The sequence below is a fragment of the Scyliorhinus canicula genome, chromosome 6 (assembly GCF_902713615.1).
Source record: "Scyliorhinus canicula chromosome 6, sScyCan1.1, whole genome shotgun sequence".
NCBI classification, from domain to species: Eukaryota; Metazoa; Chordata; class Chondrichthyes; order Carcharhiniformes; family Scyliorhinidae; genus Scyliorhinus; species Scyliorhinus canicula.
The window spans coordinates 54,222,397-54,246,980 of record NC_052151.1 but is presented as its reverse complement, the minus strand read 5'-3'; the positions used below and the strand labels follow the sequence as shown (position 1 = coordinate 54,246,980).

At 42.0% G+C, this 24,584-nt stretch overlaps 1 protein-coding gene and 1 long non-coding RNA gene across 4 annotated transcripts in view; one reads left to right on the top strand and one right to left on the bottom strand.

The window, feature by feature from the left end:
* The window catches only part of LOC119967149, an 86,358-nt gene extending 73,216 nt beyond the window's left edge, over positions 1–13,142 (bottom strand). The window contains exons 1-2 of the long non-coding RNA XR_005460927.1: positions 12,466–13,142; positions 10,810–10,965 (exon numbers count right to left, since the gene is read on the bottom strand). This is a non-coding gene — a long non-coding RNA (uncharacterized LOC119967149). The remainder of the gene's footprint in view (positions 1–10,809; positions 10,966–12,465) is intronic.
* Positions 13,143–13,291: 149 nt separating this feature from the next.
* Positions 13,292–24,584, top strand: part of LOC119967148 (pleckstrin homology domain interacting protein) — a 322,696-nt gene continuing 311,403 nt past the window's right edge. For 2 of the 3 annotated variants that reach the window (XM_038799297.1, XM_038799295.1), the window contains exons 1-4: positions 13,292–13,659; positions 13,751–13,809; positions 13,894–13,923; positions 14,071–14,130. In XM_038799297.1, the coding sequence (XP_038655225.1) occupies positions 13,620–13,659; positions 13,751–13,809; positions 13,894–13,923; positions 14,071–14,130 (189 nt within the window). In that variant the 5' untranslated portion in view covers positions 13,292–13,619. The remainder of the gene's footprint in view (positions 13,660–13,750; positions 13,810–13,893; positions 13,924–14,070; positions 14,131–24,584) is intronic. The other variant, XM_038799294.1, reaches the window with a different exon arrangement.

Here is a 24,584-nt window from a genome sequence, read left to right as displayed (position 1 = left end):
AACAAAATCCCCGACTAACCATGCCCACCCTATTCCACCAGGATACAAAAATGACAATCGAAAAAACAAAATCAACTAAACTCTTCCCCCCCCCCCCCCCCCAAAACGGTGACTAATTCCTTATTAATGAATGGCTGCCACCTCTGGTAGAACCCTTCAACCAAATCCCTGACGGTGTATTTGACTTTCTCCAGGTACAAGAATTCCATTAGGTAATCCAATCATCCCAAGGCTCTAGAGGGAGGAGACTAAGATCTCCACCTCAGCAGAACTCACCTCCGGGCAATCAGCAAGGCAAAGCCAAGGACATCTGCCTCCACTCCCATCTGCAGCCCCAGAGAGTCCTACACTCCAAAAACAGCCATCAGAGGACAAGGAGCCAGTTTGATATTCAGAATCGCCAACATGGTGTTGAAGAAGGACACCCAAAAGTTTACCAGTTTGGGGCAAGACCAGAATTGTCTGAATGACATGCTGCCTGAATGGTCTCCATCTCCTTAAAGTAGACACAACCACTGGGCTCGAGTAGTACCTAGCCGGAGAAAAGTGAGGCTGACACCAATGCCCCCAGACTAGACTCCCCTACGCGACCTCACCTCTATATGCCCCATATGGAACCTGGCTCACTGCACCACGCCAGCACCTTTCACCATTAGCCGCCAAATAATAATAATAAAGCATTCGACAAAACTAGGTCCCCTGACTGCCTATCGTGCTGAAGAACCACCTTACAGATCCTCGGAGTCTCATCTTCCCACATAAAAGACAAAATCGACCTATTCACTCTCACACCGGAAGATTTAGGGAGGAAGATAGGAAGACATTGAAACAAAAACAAAACCTGGAAGACTATTCATTTTGATAGACTTGACTCTGCCTGCCAGGGTTAGAGGGAGGTTATCCACTTTTACAGATCAACTTTGTCCACCAGATTTGTGAAGTTCAATTTATGCAGCCGGGCGCAATCATGGGCCACCCGGACACCCAGATATCTGAAACTAGAGCTGGCCAAGCGAAAAGGCAACACCCATAGTGAGGACCAGGTCCTTAGCATAAAGCAGCAGATCGTCCGCATATGGAGCCACCCTATGCTCCACCCCTTCTCTCTTTAGTCCCTTCCATGTATCCGAAGTCCTCAAAGCTATGGCTAAGTACTCAATCGTTAAAGCATATGAAATGGAAGAATCGGGCATCCCTGTCTAATCCCCCTTTTCAAATGGAAGAATCTCGACCTCAAGGTATTGGTATGAACTCTAGCCTAGGGGGCCCTATACAATGACCATACCCATGAAATGGGTATTCAGCTGGTAGCCCAAAAATGGACCAATGTTCCTCAATAACTCCATTACATCACCCATAGTGAGGACCAGGTCCTTAGCATAAAGCAGCAGATCGTCCGCATATGGAGACCGAACCTCTTCAAACAGATCATAGAATTTACAGTGCAGAAGAAGGCCATTTGGCCCATCCGGTCTGCACAGTCTCTTGGAAAGAGCACCCCAGTTAAGCCCACACCTCCACCCTATCCCCATAAGCCAGTAACCCCACCTAACCTTTTTGGATACCAAGGACAGTTTATCATCGTCAATCCACCTAACCTGCACATCTTTGGACTGTGGGAGGAAACTGGAGCACCCGGAGGAAACCCTGGGGAGAGCAGGCAGACTCCGCACAGACAGTGACCCAAGCTGGGAACCGAACCTGGGACCCTGGAGCTGTGAAGCAACTGTGCTAACCACTGTGCTACCATGCTGCCCTCCACTCCACCCTGTTAAATGCCTTCTCGGCATCTAAAGACACAATCACCTCCGGCGCAGGCTCCTCAGACAGGGAACCCCTCAGTATGTTGGCTGACAACTGCCAGCCCTTGACAAAAGCTTATCTGATCCTCCACAATCACCGCAGGGAGACAGAGTCCAGCCTCACCACCAATACTGTAGCCAGTATCTTGGTGTCTACACTTAGCAGCGAGGTAGGTTGGTATGACCCACACTCAGTTGGGTCCATACCGTTTTCAATAGCAGTGAAATGGAGGCCTGCGAGAGTGTAGCAGGCAGGAATTTGGGGGGCAAAGAATCATTAAATATGTCTACCAGCAACAGGACAAACTGATGCACAAACTCCTTTGTAGAATACCAGAGGGAACCCATCAGGCCCAGGCGCTTTACCCATTTGCATCCGCCCAATAGCAGCTAAAATCTCCTCTGGGTCTAACAGGGCCTCCAGTTCTTCTCTCAACCCCCACCTCTGGAAACACCAACCAATTTAAAAACGTCGACACGTCTACCTCATTCAGACCTATTTGCATTGATTTACATGCTCTCGCTGGCACATGGGCGTGAACTTCAATCCCTCCACCACCACCGGGCGTTGGGAGTATCGCATTCAAATCGTCACACCCCCTGCTCCGCCAATGCACGTACTCAAGTCCTCAAAGCTATGGCTAAGTACTCAATCACAGTTTTTCGATTCTCTGCTACATCGCGGACCCAGTTACTGGTGGTGGAGAATCCAAGCCTTTGCGTCTATGTTCACTAGTGGGAGGTACAATGTAGGTGAAGAAACCAGGGTGAAGTATTGTGCTAAGGTTTTTAAAATTATCATTGACAGAGAAGAGGTTTGTGTGGTCTGGCATGCTTAAATGTAGATAAATGGAACAGAAATCTTTCAAATACTAAAGCCTTTAATAGATTAGAAAGAGAGTTTTTACTTATGGGTAGGGCAAAACTAGATGCAATCAATGCAAGGTAATCACCGAATCAAATAGGGAATTCAGAAGAAACCTATTTACCTTGAGTGGAGAGAATATAGAGCTTGCTACTACAGGGAGTAGCTGAAACAAAAAATAAAGATGTATCTAAGTAGAAGCTGGTGAGCATAAAGGGGAGAAGGATAACAGTTTGTGCGCTTTGGGCTGCTAGGGCATTGCAAGGGAAAGTAGGGAGAGCAGGGTGTCATTATATGTTGGTGATTTTTTGCTTTATGCCTCAAACCTGCTGTAGTGCGGGAGTAAAATAATGGACCTTCTCGTGAAGTAAGGTGAATTTTTTGGGTACAAAATAAATATGGCACAAAGTGAGGTATTCCTGGTGAACGCCTGGAGAGAAGTGCGCATTTAAGTGCCTTGCCATTTAAGCTGGTCAAGATAAAGTTTCAGTATCTGGGTATTTAAGTGGAACTTGGCCAGTTTGGTAGAGGGAATTAAAGGGGTTTTGAAGAGTTGGGCTGCTCTACCGCTGACCTTGGTGGAGAGGGTACAGATCGTAAAATTATTATTTTTGTTTTAAAGTACCCAATTCTTTTTTTCCAATTAAGGGGAAATTTAGTGTGTCCAATCCATCTACCCTGCACATCTTAGGGTTGTGGGGGAGGGACCCACATAGACATGGGAATGTGCAAACTCCACACAGACAGTGACCCTCGTCAGAGTAATTATGCACCAGATAAACGTGACATCATCCTGTGCCATGATGAGCCTTACACAGGTGGTACACAGGCCCATATGAGTGGATTTTTCCAAGGTTGAGGACATATGCGAGATGTGTGGGAGGGGGGGCCTGCGAATCATGTTCATATATTTTGGGCGTGCCTGAAGTTAGGGGGATTCTGGGCATCGATGTTCGAAATCCTGTCGGGAATTGTGGGGGTGTAGATTCACTATGCCCGTTGGTGGCGATTTGTAATGTTTCAGACCTGCTTTGGGGGCCACCACCCAAAGTTTCGGCGTGGTTGGGGGATTTGCGGAAAAAAGATTGAAGAAAATTAAGTTTGCTCTCAGAGGATCGGGAGAGGGGTTCTATGTAAGATAGAGGGTCTTTCTTTCTCTATTTGAGCATCTGTTTGGCACCAGCGGGTAGGGTGATGTTTGGGGTAGTTTAGGGGAAAAAAACAAACTGTATGAAATATTTTAAAATTTGAGTACCCAATTCTTTTTTCCAATTAAGGGGCAATTCACCTACCTGCACATCTTTTTGGGTTTTGGGGGCGAAGCCCACGCAAACACGGGGAGAACGTGCAAACTCCACACGGACAGTGACCCGGTGCTGGGATTGAACCCGGGACCGTGGCACCGCGAGGCAGCAGTGCTAACCACTGGGCCACTGTGCTGCCCCTTAAACTGTTTAAAAATTGTGTGTTTGTTGATTGTTTGTGTTTGGAAGAAAATATATTCGAAAAAAATCCCTCATGATTTTGAGCATTTCTATCAAATCGCCCTTTAAAATTCTCAAATCGCCCTTTAAAATTCTCTGCTCTGAAGGAGAGCAATGTCAGCTTTGCTAACCTCTTCACATCACTGGTACTATTCTTATGAACCTCCTCTGCAACCTCTCCAATGGTGACATCCATCCTGAAGCATGTTGCCCAGAAATAGCCACAATTCCCCAGCTGAGGCCTAACCAGTGCTTTATGAAGGTTTAGGTTAATTTATGGTTTTGCAGTCTACGCCTGCTTATACAACCAAGTATCCTGCGTATCTTGATACCAATTTTCTAAATTCATCCTGCCACCGTCAAAAACACATGAACATAAACACCCTCTGAGTATCTCTGTTCCTGCACCCCATTAGAATTGTACCAGTTTATGTTTCTCCTCATTCTTCCTACGAAGATAAATGGTTTCATACTTCTCTGTATTAAATATCTGCCTTATCTCTGTCCATTTCACTGGTCAATGCCCATCGAAAGTCTGTTGTAATTCTCCTCGCTGATTATTACAGTTGAGTTCTCGGTCACCTGCAGACTTGAAATTATGCCCTGTATATCCAAGTCCAGGTCATTACTATATAGATCAAAAAGGGCAGTCAAAATACCAACCTTGGGGGACACAAGTGCATACTTCCCTCTAGTGTGCAAAACAAACAACTAACTTTCTGCTCCCTATCCAATTTCATACTTTTGCAGCCACTGCTACTTAATCTCATAAATTTCAATTTAGGTAACTAGTCTATTGTGATACTTTATAAAATCCCTTTGAAAGTCCATTTACAGAACATTGTCCTCACCACCCTCATCAACCCATATTCCTTTAAGTGCTAAATAACTGTGAATTAGATTACTGTTTCAAAGCTTCTGACCAGTCGTATTTGCCAGGTTTATCCTTCTCCCTGCTTTTGAATAAATGTAATATTTGCAATCCTGCAACACCCCCATATCTGAGATTTGGCAGGTTACGGACAGGGCGTCAGTCATCTCCGCTCATGACCATCAGCAAACTAGCACCAGGTTGCTATTTGTATTTTGAGTGGTCAACCCTTTCATATCTCTATTTTTATCCTATTTAATTTCTTGACTACCTCCCTTATTTTTGATATTGGCAGAATGTTCTTAGGAAGAGACTCTTCAGCCCCTTGAGCTTGTTCCACCATTTAGTGAGATTATGATTGATCTGTCATTTAGCTCCAAATCTTCACCGTTGCCACATATTCTTTAGTAACTTTGGTTAACAAAAGCCTTTAAATCTCAGCTTTTAAACTGATTTACCATCAATCGCTGGGAGGTCCAACTTCTACCACTTTTTCTTGTAGGTATTTCCTAATTTCACTCCCGAAACACCTTGCTCTAATGATTAGACCCTGTTCCCTGGTCTTAAGACTCCCCAAACAGCATAAATACCTTCTACCTACCCTATCTGTTCCTCACAATATCTTGAAAATGTTGATTCCTCATTAACCGTCCAAATTCCAAGAAACACATTCTTGCTTTGTTTAATAGTTCCTTGTAAATTTTACCCTTCAAGGTACCATTCTGGTAAACTTATGCTCGACTGCCTCCAAGGCCAATATATCCATCTCAAGGTGTGGAGTAAGAACATCTCAAAGCACTTGGGTGTGGTCTAACGTGGGCTTTGTGTAGCTGAGGTACAACCTCTGTTTGGCCTTCATAGCGAGAGTATTAGAGTACAGGACCATGGATATACAGGGCCTTGGTGAGGCCACACCTGGAATACTGTATACAGTTTTGGTTTCCTTATCGAAGAAAGGATGTTCTTGCTCGAAGGTTTACCAGACTGATTTCTGGGATGGCAGGATGGACATATGAGGAGGGATTGAGCCGATTAGGAATGTGATTGTTGGGAGTTCGGAAGAATGAGGGGGGGGGGGGGGGGGGGGGGGGGGGGAGAGAGAGAGAGAATCTCATTGAAACTATAAAATTCTAACAGGACTAGACAGGACAGATGTAATAAGGATGTTCCAGATGATGGGGGCGTCCAGAATCAGGTGCCAGTCTGAGGATACAAGGTAGACCATTTAGGACTGAGATGAGGAGAAATTTCTTCACACAGAGAGTGGTTGACCTGTGGAATTCATTATCTCAGAAAGAGAAAGAGAGAGAAATACAGCACAGAACAGGCCCTTCGGCCCACGATGTTGTGCCGAACTTTTATCCTAGGTTAATCATAGAATTTTGGACACCAAGGGCAATTTATCATGGCCAATCCACCCAACCTGCACATCTTTGGACTGTGGGAGGAAACCGGAGCATCCGGAGAAAACCCACGCACACACGGGGAGGATGTGCAGACTCCACACAGACAGTGACCCAAGTCGAAATCGAACTTGGGACCCTGGAGCTGTGAAGCAATTGTGCTATCCACAATGCTACCGTGCTGCCCTTAAGAAGAAATTAATCTACACTCCATTATTCTACCCTAATCCATGTACCTATCCAATAGCCGCTTGAAGGTCCCCAACGTTTCCGACTCAACTACTTCCACAGGCAGTGCATTCCATGCCCCACTACTCTCTGGGTTAAGAACCTAGCTCTGACATCCCCCCTATATCTTCCACCATTTATCTTAAATTCATGTCCCCTTGTAATGGTGTGTTCCACCCGGGGAAAAAGTCTCTGACTGTCTACTCTATCTATTCCCCTGATCATCTTATAAACCTCTATCAAGTCGCCCCTCATCCATCTCCGTTCTAATGAGAAAAGGCCTAGCACCCTCAACCTTTCCTCGTAAGACCTACTCTCCAGTTGAAGGAAGCAGTTGAGGCCAAAACATTGTATTTCTTAGAGAGTTAGATATAACACTTGGGGTGAAGGGGATTAAAGGATATGGGAGGAAAAGCGTGATCAGGCTATTGAGTTGGATGGTCAGCCATGATAATAATGAATAGTGGAGCAGACTCGAAGGGCAGTATGGCCTTCTCCTGCTCCTATTTTCCAGTCCTCTAGATATAAAGGTCAGTTCCATTAGCCTTTTTGATTTTTGCTGCACTTGTTCATGACATTTTAATGATTTGTGTACCTAGACAATCTCTTCAGAGCTCCACTGTTTCTAGCTTTTCACCATTTAGAAAATATGAAATGAAATGAAAAATGAAAATCGCTTATTGTCACGTGTAGGCTTCAAATGAAGTTACTGTGAAAAGCCCCTAGTCGCCACATTCCGGCGCCTGTCCGGGGAGGCTGGTACGGGAATCGAACCGTGCTGCTGGCCTGCATGGTCTGCTTTAAAAGCCAGCGATTTAGCTGAGTGAGCTAAACCAGCCCCTGGTTTAATACCTGGTGGTGAAATACATCTTGTTCTAACATTTTTAGGTCCAAAGTGGATAAAAATAAACTTCCACTGAAACCCATTTGAGAGTTTTGTCCAATCACTTAACCTACCAATGTCTGGGTACGGTTATATTTCATCACACACTGATTTATGAAGCATCTTTGTATCAGCAGCAAATGTGGATATTTAGCTTTCTAACCCATTATCTAAGTTATTATTAATACAGTTAGTGAAGGCCCCAATACAGATCACTGTTCAATCAGATTCACCGGGCATAAGCTCAATTTACAAAGTTATGCTGGCTCTCTCTGATCAGGTGAAAACGAAGGTCAAATCATCCTTAAACATAGATCCCAGTAATTTCCTAACAACAAATTAACTATAATTTCCGAGGTTCCCTCTCTCACAGTTCCTCTTTAGTGAAGGTGGATGCAAAGTACTCATTGTACCTCTGCTATGCCCTTGATCTCCATTCTCCTTTATTTCTCTTTTCATAGAATCCGTACAGTGCAGGAGGCTGCTGTCTGGCCTATCAAGTCTGCACCGGACCTCAGAAAGAGCACCCTTACCGTGGCCCACTCCCCTGCCGAACCGTTGGACCCTAAAGGGCAGTTTAGCATGTCCAATCCACATAACCTGCACACCTTTCGACTGTGGGAGGAAACCCATGCAAACATGGGGAGAATGTGCAAACTCAACCATCAAGCAAGGTCGGAATTGAACCCAGGTCGCTGTGCCACTCTTGTCTTCCACTCTGACTTTTCACTACTTATATGTTTAACATTTGGGTTCCTTTTTATAACACTTGCTACTCTAGTCTTATTAAATCTTTCTGCCCCTCTTATTGCGCCTCATATTATTCCCCAGTTCTCTTTTGTAGTTTCTGTATTCAGCTTGGTTCACCATTCTATTAAGATCCTTAATTGGCACCTCATAAATCTCCGACTTCTACCCTGTAGAAGGATGAAGGCAGGCGTACAGATAACCCACCACTCATATGCTCTTTCTCAAAGTCGCACACCACCCACTCGCTGCTGGATCAAAATTTTGGAACTGCCTGTCTACCAGCACAAGGACAAACTGGTTTAAGAAGATGACTTACCACCACCATTTCAAGCGCATTTAGGGATGGACAATGATAGGCTTACCGGAAATGCCCGAATGTCATGAATCAGTAAAATAAAGCTGATTCCAATCTATCTGGACAAAACGTTTTTTCAACTCACTGAAATTAGCCTTCTTCAGTTGGATGTTGAACAACTATAAACTAAATAACATTGTGACCACTATAACTACACGCTGCTCCAATTTCTATTGTGGAACTAGTACAGCTTCCTTCCTCATTTGGCTATCACATTGGTGAATAAGATTCCTTGTACACATTTCAGGAATTCCTTCCCCTTAATTTCTCAGCTCATGTAAGAAGAATTTATGATCCCCATTTTCACTACTCAGTCACTGACCCCTTTGCAAAGGTGATGGACAATGTTCACACTGCTAATGGCTTTATCCACAGTCTGACTGACTGTATCAACTAAAACTGGACCTCTTCAGCCAGTCTACCATGATATTCAACATATGATTTTCCACTCGTCACTGGATGCAATGTTGGAAAATGCATAACTTTACTCTGGACAAACAATCTGTGGCATGGTCTCAGTTTACTGTACTTGAAAGCACAGTCATAGGAGGGTATAATGATCCTGCAACCATGGCTAGAGCAACACAACTAGCTAGATTGGTGCACTTCACAGTTCAATTTTCATACAGATAAAAATACTAGTGGGTACCAATTATTTAATCTGCTTACATTCTCGATGCAATTTCCCTCCATTACACTTTTCCCTAGGACTCCACAGAGATGCCGATATGCAAGACAAAGACTGGCACATTCCACAAGCAAGCTCGGATCTGTCCACCTGCCTCCAAATCTAATGGCAAAAGAATGTTAGTTATACAGAAGCAGAAATCTTTTTTGGAAGATCCGAGTCCGTTGTAACAACCTGAGCGCCAAAAGGGAAAACTTACTCAAAAGGCACTGTTGTTTAGCTCCGAACCTCTGTGTTTTATATTCAAGAGCTTTATCTGCCATCATCAATAAATGACAAACTGACAATAATATGAATGCAGAAGTATACCATAGAAACATTCTAAGCATTGTCAAAACTCAATCATGTTCTCCCTCTCCTGACATATTTAGGTCCTTTTTTAAAACATGTAGGAAAATACATGTTTATAATCAGATGTAAATTGTAATCATAAAACAGGACTTCTGAAATTATGACTGAATTGAAGTTAGTTTTTAAGCATTCACCATTCCGTATATTGACAATAATTACACCACTTACTAACATTTAAATGTTATCAATCCTTAGTGTTCCTTATTGACCAGGTGTCTCCTCGTACAAATGCAGAAGGTCACTGTATGGCAAAAGCATCTTTAAGTAATCCAGGAAAATAGGGGTTTCTTTTTAATTTATTTTCTCATGTGGATATCTTTTAGCTTACTTAGAACTAATGCAAAATCACTAGAATCTGACCTGGCCTTGCACATCAATTCTCAGCAAGGCCGGAGGACCAGGGAGTACAAATCCTGGGCTGCTCATACAGAATTCACGCCCGTAACCTGTTCAACTGGAAGCCTGAATGCGGTCACCAACTCCAGTGTGCCACTTCATTCACACAGAAATTACTACATCCAAAATGAAAGAGGCTATTCATATGGGCAACTCGTATATTGCTGTGATGCCAACCAAAGAAGGTTCAGCAAACTAGAATGGAGAATCTTTAATCTTTTGTAAAATAATGGAGCAGTTCACTCAAATATACAGTTGAATGCTGTAGGCACAATCTATTGCTTTAATTACTGATCCGTCTTAACATGGTACTGAATCATATTGAACACCAAGGATCAGAGTTCATTCTTTGATCTATGCTGAGTTAGTTAATCTTAGCCAAGAAAGTGATCAGGTTGCAATCAGCTGTAGTGTCCTTCGATGAAGAAGAGGATAAACACCAGCCATGGTTCCGACTCCTCACTGCTATCTAGTAACGCTCACTGGAAATTTAACATGTGGATGCCAAATAAGGGCAGGATCTGTCTTAGCTGTGATGCCTGCGCTGCAAAACACCTTGCCAATTTTCCTCATCAGGCCCACTCAAAGAACGTCACTTGGGATGGCATGGGAGGTCCAGTGCTGCCATTATATTATTTGGCACTGTAATTTGCTGTAAAACTAATTTATCTGATCTGATCAGTTATAAGGGTTAAGAATTTACTTTGTATAACTCCACAATTAAATTTCTTACCTTGATCAAGACAGTTGGTCTGAAAGTGTTATGGTGGGTCACTGGCAGCATCACACAGAGGCACAACACCCTATTTTATGAATGTTGAGCTGACAGTGGCTGATTCACTTCTCTTCGACAATGATGAGAAAGTATTAGGTCCTGATTGTTTCCTTCCTGAAGAACAGCAACACTGGTGACATGAATCGGGTGAAAAATATAAAACAAACAAACCTAGTTTGCTGCTTTAACCGGGTGGTTGCTTAGTTACTATGGGTAAAACAACAAGCTACGATCACCTCTTTTGTGGGACTGCGATCGGAATTTATTGAAATACACATGGTACAACAGCACATTGCTCCCCATTTGTTTGTACCCGAGTTGAGTGCGAGAAATCCCTAATCTCTACTTGGTATTGCAGCTGCGAGAATCCAGTCACTGTGCAGAACTGGCACTGTAAACCATTAAACTAATATGGCAAAACATGCAGGATACCAACACACGATATTATTGAATTCAAATCTTTTAGTGGAAAGCAAAATTGGAACTTCAACAGAACCTGTAAGACAAATGTTTTCACAATACATTTTGCATTACATTTAAAATGCAAAAGAGTGGCAAACATTTTTCAGGGGAATTAATACACTACACCGACATTAAAAAATCTTTCATTTTTCCAAATAGAAACCAAGGTTTTTAACTGCAAAAAGGACAAAGAAAAATTATTCGCAGGTTGACTACTAATTTGCATATCAAGAAACAATATCCCCCTTGCAGATTTACAGTAATGCACCGTTACTGATTCAGTTGACTTTTTTCTACTCAGGAAACAAATTATAAAATAATGAGGATACTAAAATGTAATTTGTGTATGATACATTGTTTATAAAAACAAAAAGGTACAAATGGATACATTTATAACTAATACTTTTAAAATATTAATTATGATGGGCGGTACATTTCGCACCAACACCAATAGGAATACAACCTACATCAATTTTACCTTGGTATTATACTACATATTATAAGGGTATTATACCCTTGATCAACTCATACAAAATTTGTTCTAGACATTGACATGATTATGGTAGGAACCATTTAAACATTGATTGTAGCCCATCATATAAACTGAAGTTAAAAAACAAAACAAAAACACAAACACTGATGGAAAATTTAACACAAATTTTTAATTGTGCCAGATACTGAACACACATTTAGCCAAAAAAGATGAATAATTTTGTCGACGGTTTTGGATATTTCAAACTAGATTAATCCTTCAATACGACTCCTAAATTACTGAGACAACAGCGTCCAACAAGTCAGAAATTAATGATGAACAAATTGTATGCTATTTATTTGACCAGAAATTATTTAAAAAATAAACAAGGAGTTAGTTATTTTGATTTCTTGGGTCCACCGGCTAAACTAAATATATATACACACACATGGTTTCAAACCACTCTAAAATAAAAAAGAACGACCTCTTAATATGGAATCAGAAGCCAACCGAATAGCATTTTTATTAGAAATCTATTACAAATCCAAATTAATCAAATAACTTGCACCACAGTTTAAGATATCTCAGAAGATGTCGAATTATAACATTCACACACTATTTGACTCAATACACTCCTAATCCGCGCGCGAAACAGCAAAGGTCGCAATGCAAGAACTCACGATTAAGCCTACGGCGTGGCTTCGCAAAAAAACACATTAAAAAAAAAGCAGATACGCCTGGCTATTTCCAAATTCTGAATGAAAATGCAAAACAAAAAAAAACAAAAAGGCACGAGGCGGGCGAAGCAGTTTTGTCCGCGGTCTCGTCCATCGCCCTCCTGGACCACATTTGCAACGACGGAAACAAATAGCTCACTTCCCCCCCCCCCCCTCTTGCAAAACGACGGCCAAGCTAAGATTTGCTGTACAAATCGGTCGCTCCAGTTACCGGCAACAGGGAGACACAATGACTCGAGGCGAAGGAATGCTTTTGGGGAGGGGTGGGGGCTGGCCGGACCCCGATTCCGGATAACAAAAACGAGCATGCTCTTGGGGGTGTTTTTTTTCCTCTCTTTTTTGTGTGTCCTCCACCGTCTTCGGGCCACTTTCGGTTTCGAACGGAGGGTTCCCCCTCCCCCCAATATGAATAAATATATATTTGTTGTATGTTGCATTGTAAGGTGGTTAAGAATTGATTGCTGCCTAAAGAAAGGGTGGGGGTGGGGAGGGCGGTGGTAGAGGGCTGGGCTGGGTCCCCGGAGCGCGCGCGCTCCCAGGCCGGCTCCCGGTATCCGTCTGTCTGTCTCTCGCTACATTTCCTTCCCCTTGCCTCGCTACATTGTAGCTGCGTTCATTCCTGTAACTCTGCGTAATGTCACCTCACCCCACCCCCCTCCACCTCCTTCCTTCCTTCCCTCCCTCCTCCCCCGACCCCAAACCATGCGTCAGATCCATCCGCCAGCACAGGCTCACAAAAAAAAATCGACAACCACCACACACACAAAAAAAAAGAAAACCCGAAAGCTTCACCCCACCGCTTCCCAACGCTGGCACGCCTGCCACAGATTTCATGCCAGGTTCCCCTCCCCCGTTAGCATTTGCAAGTGCCCGTGGGTGGCGGGGAGAGGGTAGTTTTGTTCTTTGGTGTGTGTGTTTGTTGTCGGGGAGGGACTCTGTTTTGGGTGCGGAAGGAGTCGATCTGCTGGAGGAGTCGGCTCCTCTCTCTCTATGTGGGTGAATGGAGGAGACTCTTCCTGGAGAGTAAACACTCACGCACAGACTAGCTGATTACATCGGATCCCTCACCGTTTAACACTAAAAAATCACCCCCAAACATGCCTGCTGATACTAAACAAATCTATGAGTTGGAATCTGGTGAGTAAGCACAGGATTATGTGGGTTATTTTTAAATTTACAGCCACCATCAGGCATCTGATGACTGAACACTGTCTTATTATTTTAATAGAATTGTACTTCCTAATAGCCAGATTTTTGGCATCAGGACCCTGTCAGAAGGCGACCGAGGTGAGTAAATCTACCTTTTGGGGTTTAATGATGTCTTGTGACTGATTTTTATGTACAATAAACGGCTTTTATGTGCTCTTTCAGGTCCTGATACGCGAAGTGGAGGAGAAGCAGGTAGGCTGCATTCAGCTCGCATTCTAACTCTGCAGAGGACTTTCGCTTCTAATTTCAAACTATCGCCTTTTAATATTTTGGGAAAAGATGCTTGGCGAGGATTTTGGGGGGATTTTGGAGGTTGTAACCATGGTTTATTTTTTACAGCTGCTGCCGAAACGGATAGACTGGAAGGGCATTGAGCATCCCAGGACCTACGAAAATTTGGTGAGAGATTCATATCACTGAGAAAACTTTTAGAGAGGAAAAATTGAATCTCCCGCAAAAAAATTACCAGGAAAACCGGATTAGCCCCCCCAAAACAATGCTTTAGGAAGAAAATAAAACAGTCAGTATTTAGTGGTGGGTGATTGGGAATGTATTGGAAGATTGGGATTAAAATTATTATTATCAGAAAAAATATGTAGTTTTAAGTATAGTGGAAATAAAGATACGTCATGATTATTGTGCAGGAGCAGGGCTGCCTGAGTGACTCGAGCGCTCAGTGTGGTGAGAAAGCAGCAGTGAGAGAGAGGAGGGAGGCGCGTTTGACTCTTTTTATACAGTCCTAGCACTAATGCAGCTTGGCAACGCTGATTGGTCTGAAAGCTTCTCCAGTTCATTTACAGATCTGCACACAAACACACACAAAAATCAAAACAACATCAGATTTTTGCAGAAATGAGTGGGTAAGTTTTCTTTTTTGCAGCTGTGAGTTCATTGCCTGAGAAAAAGGCGAAAGTATCGGATTTAAAAAAAAGAAAATGCAGGATCATGTAGTTGAAATAACTTGAAACATTAACTAGAGTTTTGGGTGAAGGGGGAAATTTTCATTTTATAAAAAAAAGCAAGTCAAACAAGATTAAATACATTAAAAAGCATTGTACGAAATGCTTTTGGGTCAGAAATTAGATGGATAATTTTTACAATTCTTCTTCACATGATGGTAGCAAGTATTGCTGCAGGCATGGATGGAGTCCAGTCGTTTTAAGAATAAGTTTGCAGAATTATTTTCAATATAACTACAAATGGTCGATTTTTTTTTAGGCAGTGGTCAGTTAGTAAGCAAAAACTTACAGAACTCCTAACCCTTAAAATAGTACACCAGAAGCTTAACTGTGCAAAGCTGCATTTGGAACATTTGGTGAAAGGATATTCTAAGTAAAGTTATTTTTGACGCTTAAATAATACAAATTGGAAAACAATGCACCTGTTCGATTGGTGGGAGGAAAGAAGAGTGAGGACAGGGAAAACGGGGAAACTGGCGGCACAGCATTTTTGAGTTGTTTTGATGTTTTTATGAAAAAGCCAATAATCATTTGGTTGTTTTCCTAAATGTGAATATCAGTAACTGTTTTTTCCTCGAGTGTGCAAATGCTTTCATTAAGGTGGACATTGAAGTTATTTCATTATTCTTGGAAAGTGGTTTAGGACATTGGTGATTTGGTCTATTTCTGTTGTAACGAGACTTTTGACTTTTTCCAAGAAAGCAGCCCCACTGTGATCTTTTGCAATTCAATACTCATGTTTGCAATCATATGCAGACTAACTTTTGGAATATTTATTTTTACCACAATGTACTGTGGAATATTGACAACATTCCACACAAGTTTTTATGAAGGTACTGGTAATGATGAAAATAGTGCATAAATTTGCCTTGGGAATAAACAAAAGTGCATATTGAAAATATATAATATGTGGTGTGTGGCCTCAACTACACAAGGCTTGGGTAGGCATTCTACAGATGGCATCCTGTTTATTCAGAATATTTGTAAATATCCGTGTTTGAGTTCTTTAAAAAAAATCTATGGCTGATTGTTTTTTGTGAGTGTTCAATTCTTTGGCGTACTTCTCCCATTGATAAAGTTGGATTCCCAGTGATTGAAACCTCCCTTGAATTGTTTCTTTTGATTGGAAAAAGCAGAACTTCTCCGTCCTCCAACCCTCAACCCAAACAAAAGTGGTAAGATACAGCCGGTCAGAAAGGTGCCAAAATGGACAATAGTTTACTGAACTTTGTGTGCACATGTGTGTATACACCCGTTGTCATAGTTATAATCTTAAAGATGTGTCTGACCTAAATTCTAAGAGAACCAAATCAGGCTAGATGTTTTATATTGGTAGAAATGCTGTATTACGTTGAAGCTGCAAATAAATGTCACGAGTACAATGGTCAGGTTTATGCCAAATATTACAATGCTTTGTGCATATGTCCCATTATGTTTTTTATTCGGAAAATAAAACTTTGAGTTGCACTTGTTCAATAAATTGAAAACTCCGTTTTCAGCAAACTGATGACCTTTAGTGTATTGCAATGGACAATTTATTTGTATAAAATATCGGAGAATTAAATTACTGTAGGAGCATTGCTAGCATTTTCGATGGTTGGCTAACCAAAGAAGGCAGACCCACAATCAAATCTGTACAACTGCTACTTCTGAACACCATGTATTGCGATAAAATTTACCGTGGCCCAATTTTAATTTGCATGCTGCCATCATTTACATAAAACTGTTAATTGTGCATGGCTTCAAATGCGAAAAGAAATTCAGGAATTATTTTTAATATAATTTTGCTTCATCATTGGATGAATTATTGCTTTGCTCTTTTAAGGAAGTTTGTTGACAGTTCCAAACACAGCATTTCTGTCGTACAGAACAGTTGTAAACTTCAAACAGGTTTAACCTAGTGGAAAAGTGCAAAAGCATTCCCCTGCTCAGTGTAAAATATAAGATTAATTAAATTCCAGACGATTTGGAGGGATTAAAATCAAAGGATCTGGATCAACAATCTTATCGACAATCCAATTTTAAACATCCTATAGTAGACAGTCCCACGGACAACTGAAAACTATAAAATACTACATTTGTTGTTATATCAGAATAACATTTTAATATGTATAGCGTTTATAATTTGTTTAAATAACAAGGTGCATTGTAAAATTGATAAGTGTGCCTTTTTTTTGAAAAAAAGGTGCCACCTGTTTTAATTCATTGACCCAGGGGTTAGGACAGTCCAGTTTGTGGATATTTTCATGGATTCTAGCAATGTTTCCTGACAGAACCACCCGGACGTAATGCTGAATTATATGTGAAATGCTTTTTATCTAGCCACATTTCCATCTATTTCTGAAGTTACAATACGGTACTCTATTCAGATGCTGAAGAAATACCACATGATATTTCATCTAAATTTGCCTGTGACCTCTCGTCCCGCTCTCTCTATTTAACGTAGAACAATTTCCTGGATTTATCTTTTCCATATTGTAAACTTGCATATCACGATGGAATCACCTCTCAGACACCATAAGGATTAGAAATCAAATCCTCCCTTACGGACCTGAGAGAGACTAGTAATAATTCTCTTCAACCATCCCCAGCTGGAAGCTCAGTTGTGAACATTTCTGAACAGTGAAACTAACCTATGTCCTCTGTGCTTTATTGTGTAATGTGCCACAATCTGAGCTCGCTAATCTGAATGTGAACATGAAATAAGCAGAGTTGCCCTATTTATGCTTGCGGCACCTAAAAGTCAGAATTTCATCTGTGTGGGCAGTTTTTGTGTCATTTAAATTAAAACATAACCGGGTCACCGACCGTTTTGTTATTGACATCTACCTTTAGTTTATTACAGGATGCTGTGAAATCTGCACAGGATTAAATCTTACCAAGACAGCACATACACTTGCTCTTGGTTGCCAAATTGAAGTCTGTTTTCCGTTAATTTTGAGCTAATACAACCTCTGACTCCCTGCATAAATGGAGCTGATTGAGAGTTCACTGCTCTACTGTAGACGACTGTAGTGTTTTAGGAATCTCCTTTCTTTTGGAAATAATTCTCATAAAATGTAGGAAGATCACATTTGAAGGTTAATTGTCCATCTAGAAGATCAAAAATTAAGTGTTGAAATGTTTTTCAATGATTACAAAATGGAACCATGTTCTGATAAATGATAAATTTGCAAGCATGTACAGCATGCATTCTCCTAATAGAGGCCTAATATTTATAGTATGACTGAATAGACTAACTAACGAGTGCTTGTTAAATGCAATAAAACCACTGATAGGAATTGCATGTCCTCAATTTCACTTCCTTGCCTGCAAAGCATATAAATAGCATTTTTATTTTTATAAGTTTTATTTTAAATAGACAGTTATAACAGCTTTAAAAATGCTGTATTTAAGCAAAAAAAAGTAATTTGTTGGAAACTTGAATTGATGATCTTTTTAGGAGGATGTCTGAGATATGCTGATACAGCTAAGTTACAGGACCTTTTTAGCCCTAGGCCAAGCATAGAATATGAAACGATGCATCACAAAAATCATAAAAGGAAGGTTTTTTTTCTTATGGCTCATTAAGGTATTTTTGATAAGAAAATTCTCGGAATATGTTTTGTAAGCTGCAGAGCGGATGCAGGGATTCAACTGATGCAGTGTAAGCATATTTCAGAATCATAGAATTTTCAGACAGACGTGTGCTGGTGTCAGTACGAGCTCCATGTTTGGGATTAATATTTAAATCTGCTTAATTGTTAATATTTGCCTTTCTGGCTTTTTGTCCAATGACATTCTCTCTTATATACATTGATTAACTTGGCTGCAGTAGCTACTTCTGGTCATGTATATTCTGTATTGTAGCAACCTTTTATGGGGGGGAAAAGCTGCCTTTTATCCTTTTTTATGCTTTCAAATGCAAAGTCCTAATTTTTACCTCCTGCTTTATGATACATTTATCTCTGGCAAGTTTAAAGTAAAATGCTAAGCACTTCTATAGATCACCTTTAACCTCCTCTGCTCCAACAATTACAACTCTAGTTTTGCAACTCCCTCATATAATTACATCTTTTTGCTCTTTCTGTGATCTTAGCAAGTCTATGTATGAAGGAGAACCAAGTGGCTTAAAATATTATTCAACTTTTTTGTTTATATTTTTGGGTAGTGCAGATCTGTAATCGTAAATCAATTTAGTGAATATGCTTTTTGCACCAGAAGTTCTATTTTCTGAAATTAAGCTCTCACACTGACACAAGTTCCCCACCTCACCAAAGCTAGTATAGTTTGTTCCTTCCTGATTTTGTTAACTTTTGTTTGGGTGCAGTTCTAGAGATGCTGGCCCTATCTCATCCAAGTGAAGTGACCACGCGTTTTGTACCTTCCCAAGTCCAGGAGAATCGCATCCAGTCAGAGTCTCGCTTGCCTCAAAGAAGATATGCTGACTCAAAATAGACACAGCATTTGTAATAGGGATATTCAGGTCTTAGTGCCTGTAGTAGTTGATTCCTTTATCCATTAGGTTATTGAGTGGGAAGGTGGTGTGTGGCAGTTATGTAAATTTGAAATTCGTAATGCTGGGCAGAAACAGGGTGGCCAGCGTATCAAAAATGTGCATTGCTGAGTTTACCTCCCAGTACTGCTCCTGATTCACTTGCTACTAGCTGTGACCTGACTCTTGCATGTTGGAAGCTACTCACAGTGTAAAAATTGGGATCCTGCCCCAATACAGATTTTGGGTGCCGCAGTGCTGTGTGTTCCATACACGCTATGTTCAAGGTGCTGGACACGGCTTGGTCTAGCTAGCAGTCCTGGGGTCGGGTCCTAAATTAAAGCAAATTAAAAATCAGTATCAGTGCAATTTGCGCACACTGTGGTTTTGGTTTTCTTTTTGTAGAGCCAGAAGGAACACAAATTGAGGCCTAATTGCACTATCTCTCCTCCAATTGCCTTATTCTGAACTTCTGGCCGGGATGTGTGCCCCCTTCCTCCTATTGGCAAGCTGTTTGCAGATGTGATGATGTACTCCTGACAGACTCGGGTCTCTGCCTGAGAGTATTGGTAATCTGGATGTTCCCTACCCCAGTGTGGTTACTGGGTTACTGGGATAGGGTGGATGCGTGGTCTTACGTAGGGTGCGCTTTCCAAGGGCCGGTGCAGACTCGATGGGCCGAATGGCCTCCTGTACTGTAAATTGTCTGGCTCTTTCTCAGGTTGTCCTTACTGGTCATTGGGGAGTTGAATTATCTTTTTTCTTTTAATGAATCGTCAAATTATATTTGTCACTGCAAAGAAAATCATAGATGCTTCAAATGAGAGGAACATTAACCCCACAAAGCACTCTGGCTATTGTAGATATCCTTAATAATAGTGAGTGTATGTGTGTGTGTTCTCAACCATCCAAAGATTATTTAGTCCGAAAGTAGATGGGAGGGGTGGAGGGGAGGACAGATTAAAAATCTGGGGCAATATGCATGCCCAATTTAGCGGGCACGCTAGCCATGGGCACAAATCCCATAATGGCCGCTAAATATTGCGGGAGGCTAAAAACAGGATTTGGGCCAGTGATATTTTGAGACGCGACCTTTCCAGGCCCTCCCAGATGACACAATCAGGTTCACGCCTGGGAAGGGTACAAACCTGATTAACATGAATTTGAATCAATTATCATCTAAATAGCAGGGTTAACGTCGCATCTCCAGCCCTCATGGAATCTTCCCACCAAACAGGCGTGTTCTCATGCTGGCACATATTCCTATTGCTTTCTATGAAACATGAACCAGGCGCCATGACTTCCGAGAGGAAGGTAGGAGGTGAGCACCATGTCTCCACTGAGGGGTGCTTTGGAGTAGGGTCAGGGGGTGTGAGAAAAAGAGGGCAGCAGTTGGGAGCATAAGGCTGTGGTGGGGGGGTGGGGGGGGGGGTGGGGTGGTCGGTGGTGGTGTATTTTGCTTTTGTGGCATCGGAATAAGCTGTGTGTTGCTCATCAGCTAGTGACCCAGAAATAGAACATAGAACAGTACAGCACAGAACAGGCCCTTCGGCCCTCGATGTTGTGCCGAGTATTGTCCGAAACAAAGATCAAGCTATCCCACTCCCTGTCATTCTGGTGCGCTCCATGTGCCTATCCAATAACTGCTTGAAAGTTCCAATTTAACAGCAGGCAGTCCATTCCACACCCTAACCACTCTCTGAGTAAAGAACCTACCTCGGACATCCCTCCTATATCTCCCACATTGAATCTTATAGTTATGCCCCCTTGTAACAGCTACATCCACCCGAGGAAATAGTCTCTGAACGTCCACTCTATCTATCCCCTCATCATCTTATAAACCTTCTATTAAGTCGCCTCTCATCCTCCTCCGCTCCAAAGAGAAAAGCCCTAGCTCCCTCAACCTTTCCTTATAAGACCAATCCTGCAAACCAGGCAGCATCCTGCTAAATCTCCTTTGCACCCTTTCCAATGCTTCCACATCCTTCCTATAATGAGGAGACCAGAACTACACACAATATTCCAAATGTGGTCTCACCAGGGTCATGTACAGTTGCAGCATAACCCCGCGGCCCTTAAACTCAAGCCCCCTGTTAATAAACGCTAACACATAATATGCCGCCTTCACGGCTCTATCCACTTGAGTGGCAACCTTCAGAGATCTGTGAACATAAACCCCAAGATCTCTCTGTTCCTCCACATTCCTCAGAACCCTGCCGTTGACCCTGTAATCCGCATTCAAATTTTTTCTACCAAAACGAATCACCTCGCACTTATCAGGGTTAAACCCCATCTACCATTTTTCGGCCCAGCTCTGCATCCTATCAATGTCTCTTTGCAGCCTACAACAGCCCTCCACCTCATCCACTACCCCACCAATCTTGGTGTCACCAGCAAATTTACTGACCCACCCTTCAGCCCCCTCCTCCAAGTCATTGATAAAAATCACAAATAGCAGAGGACCCAGCACTGATCCCTGTGGTACACCGCTGGTAACTGGTCTCCAGTCTGAAAATTTTCCATCCACCACCACCCTCTGTCTTCTATGTGATAGCCAGTTACGTATCTAATTGGCCAAATTTCCCTCTATCCCACACCTCCTTACTTTCTTCATGAGCCGACCATAGGGAACCTTATCAAACGCCTTTCTAAAATCCATGTATGCGACATCAACTGCTCTACCTTCATCTACACACTTAGTTACCTCCTCAAAGAATTCAATCAAATTTGTGAGTCAAGACTTACCGTTCACGAATCTGTGTTGACTATCCCGGATTAAGCTGATTAAATCTACTTGCTAAGATCGCCCACCGAGTTGTGTATCTGCACTGGTGAATGGTGTGGGTGATAGCCATGACGCTTCTTCGCTGTCCTCATCCCAACATCTCCTCCGGTGGCAGGTGGGCGGTGGGACACTGCTGGCGAATGGGCCAGTCTGTTTCGCTGGTGTTACTGCAAGGCAAGGAACACTATATGAGTACATAGCAAGGTCAAAGGTTTGGAATACACAGAAGCCACTTGAGATTGATTATCTGGATAAATGTGCTGTGGCTCCTCACTTTACCTTCACAGGTCCACCTCGCTATCAGCTTAGGCCCGGTCCTAGCCTTCGAGTTCAAGGGCGCTCTCCTCGAAAGGGGTGCAGGGAGGGGATGCGGAGCACTTACCCTGGCAGAATGGAGTAGGCCATTCATCTTCTTTTGGCATTTCACCCCCGTCCTCTTGTACGGGCTGCTGGCACTAATCAGCACTGCGACCGCCTCCCAGCTGGGATGTGTTATCTTGCTGGAGGGTCCCCAGATCCCCTGCCAGCACAAGGGTACATTGCTGCCTGTCTCTCCTCCACAGCATCCAACAAGGCCCCCTAAAATGATCTGATGACCCCCGGGGCAGGCGAATCTGATGCTTTGCATCTCAAGCATGTTTTTTTACGTGGGGAACAATCGTTTCTTCTAAGTCCCTGAAAATTGCTGTCCGGATTGCGCTGCTGGGGCCGGCGGGAATTGCACTGATTTTTGTGCCAAAAAAGGCAGCAAAAATGGCATTATTAAACAAAAATCTGCCCTTTAATTCCTTGTATTTTGCATTCAAAGCATGCTTACTTGCACTTTTGTGGCCTATTTGTGTCTGATCGAATAATAGTATAAATTTATGTTATGAAAATATGAATAAATCACACTGGCATTATATAATTCGAGACAACATTTCATATATCTATGTGTGGATTAATAGACTTGTGTCTGAACTCTGCAGCTTCCCCATCTACGTTTTTTCTCCAAACTCTTAATCAGCTAAACACATCAGCTAGCCTCTTTCTTCCATCTCCCTTGGTTCTGTTTCCTTTTCTTTGTCTGTCTCCTCTTTCTCCATCTTGTCTCCAATAACTCTTTGCTGTGACCTTTATTTCTCTTGTTTCTCCTTCATGCCATCTTCTCCTCCTGCACACCCCTCCCCTCCTTCCTGTGACCCGGCTCCTCTCCTCCTCCAGCAACTTGTCTTTTCCTTTTATGCGCTGCTTCTGAGCTGTGGGGGGTGTGTGTGGGCACAAGCTGAATATATTTTATCAGATCAATGTTCAACAGGTAGAATGAACCCTGTTCTGTGATGAGCATTCATTATATATTAAAGAATTTGCTGTGTGCTAAAGAAAACCACTTTAAAGGAATGTGATGCATTTGATTTAATCTTTCAGAATTTATAATATGTTAATTGTTTCACTAATTGAAATAGTTTAATCCAATGTTCTGTATTTGCTAGACCTAGTAAGACCTTTTTGACAGCTGGGCCTGCATTTATGCTCCTCGCTGAGAGTTTTATTGTGTTTAACTCTCATTATTTGGAAATGGGCGATGCCAAAGGGCTCTGCCCTGCATATTTGAATGTAAACCTAGGTGATCCTTTGAATTTCAACACCTGCATTTTATTGAATAAGGTAAATCTATGATTCATCTGGGCTTCAGTTTAATAAAAATCCCTAATTTGTCTTTCCCATAATCCATTCCTCCTGTATCACGTGGAAACAGAACATTTATATCACAGAAGTAGGCCATTTGGTTCATTGTGTCTGTCAGCAGAAAAAGATGGTTCCAGCTTAATCTCAGTTTCTAGTTCTTGGTCCATAGCCCTCTAGGTTACTGTACTACAAGTACTCCCAAGTACTTTATGAATATGATGAGCATTTCTGGTTCCACCTTTCTGGCAGTGAATTTTACCCTTTGAATGAAATTTTTTTCCTCCACTCCCCTCCTCTTAATCTTTCTGCCAATTAATTTAAATGTATGCCCCTTAGATATGACCCCTCCGCGAAGGAAAATAGATTCTTCCTATCAATTTTGTTGAGGCTCCTCACAATTTTATACATTTCAGTTAAATTTCCTTCTCCTTCCTCTTCCAAAGACAACAATCCTGGCTTATCCAGTCTTTTCTCTTAGCTAAAATTCTCAATTCCTCACATCCTAGTTAATCTCTCTAACCTCTCGGATGCAATCAAATCCTTCCTGCATTATGCTGACTGGTTCTCTAGCTGTAGTCTAAATTAGTCTTTTATACAGTTTTAGCATAACCTCCTTGCACTTATTCTGTGCCTCATCATTATAGGAAAGAATCCTGTGTTCTTTCTTGACCACCTTATCCACCTGTGCGACCTCCAGGGATTTGTGCACATGCACTCCCAAAGTCATATTTTTTCCTCCACACTTCACACTCCTACCTTTTGCTGTGTTCTTGCTTGTCTGCCCTTACCAAATGTACTACGGCAAACTTTTTTTTCTCTCTGGATTTAATTCTATTAGTCACTTTTCTGCCCACCAGATGAGTTCATTTATATCTTTCTGCAGTCACTATCTTCTTCACTATTAACCAGGGCCAAGTTTTATACCCAAATGTACTCTATGCTGGGTAAAAATTTAATATTATGATCT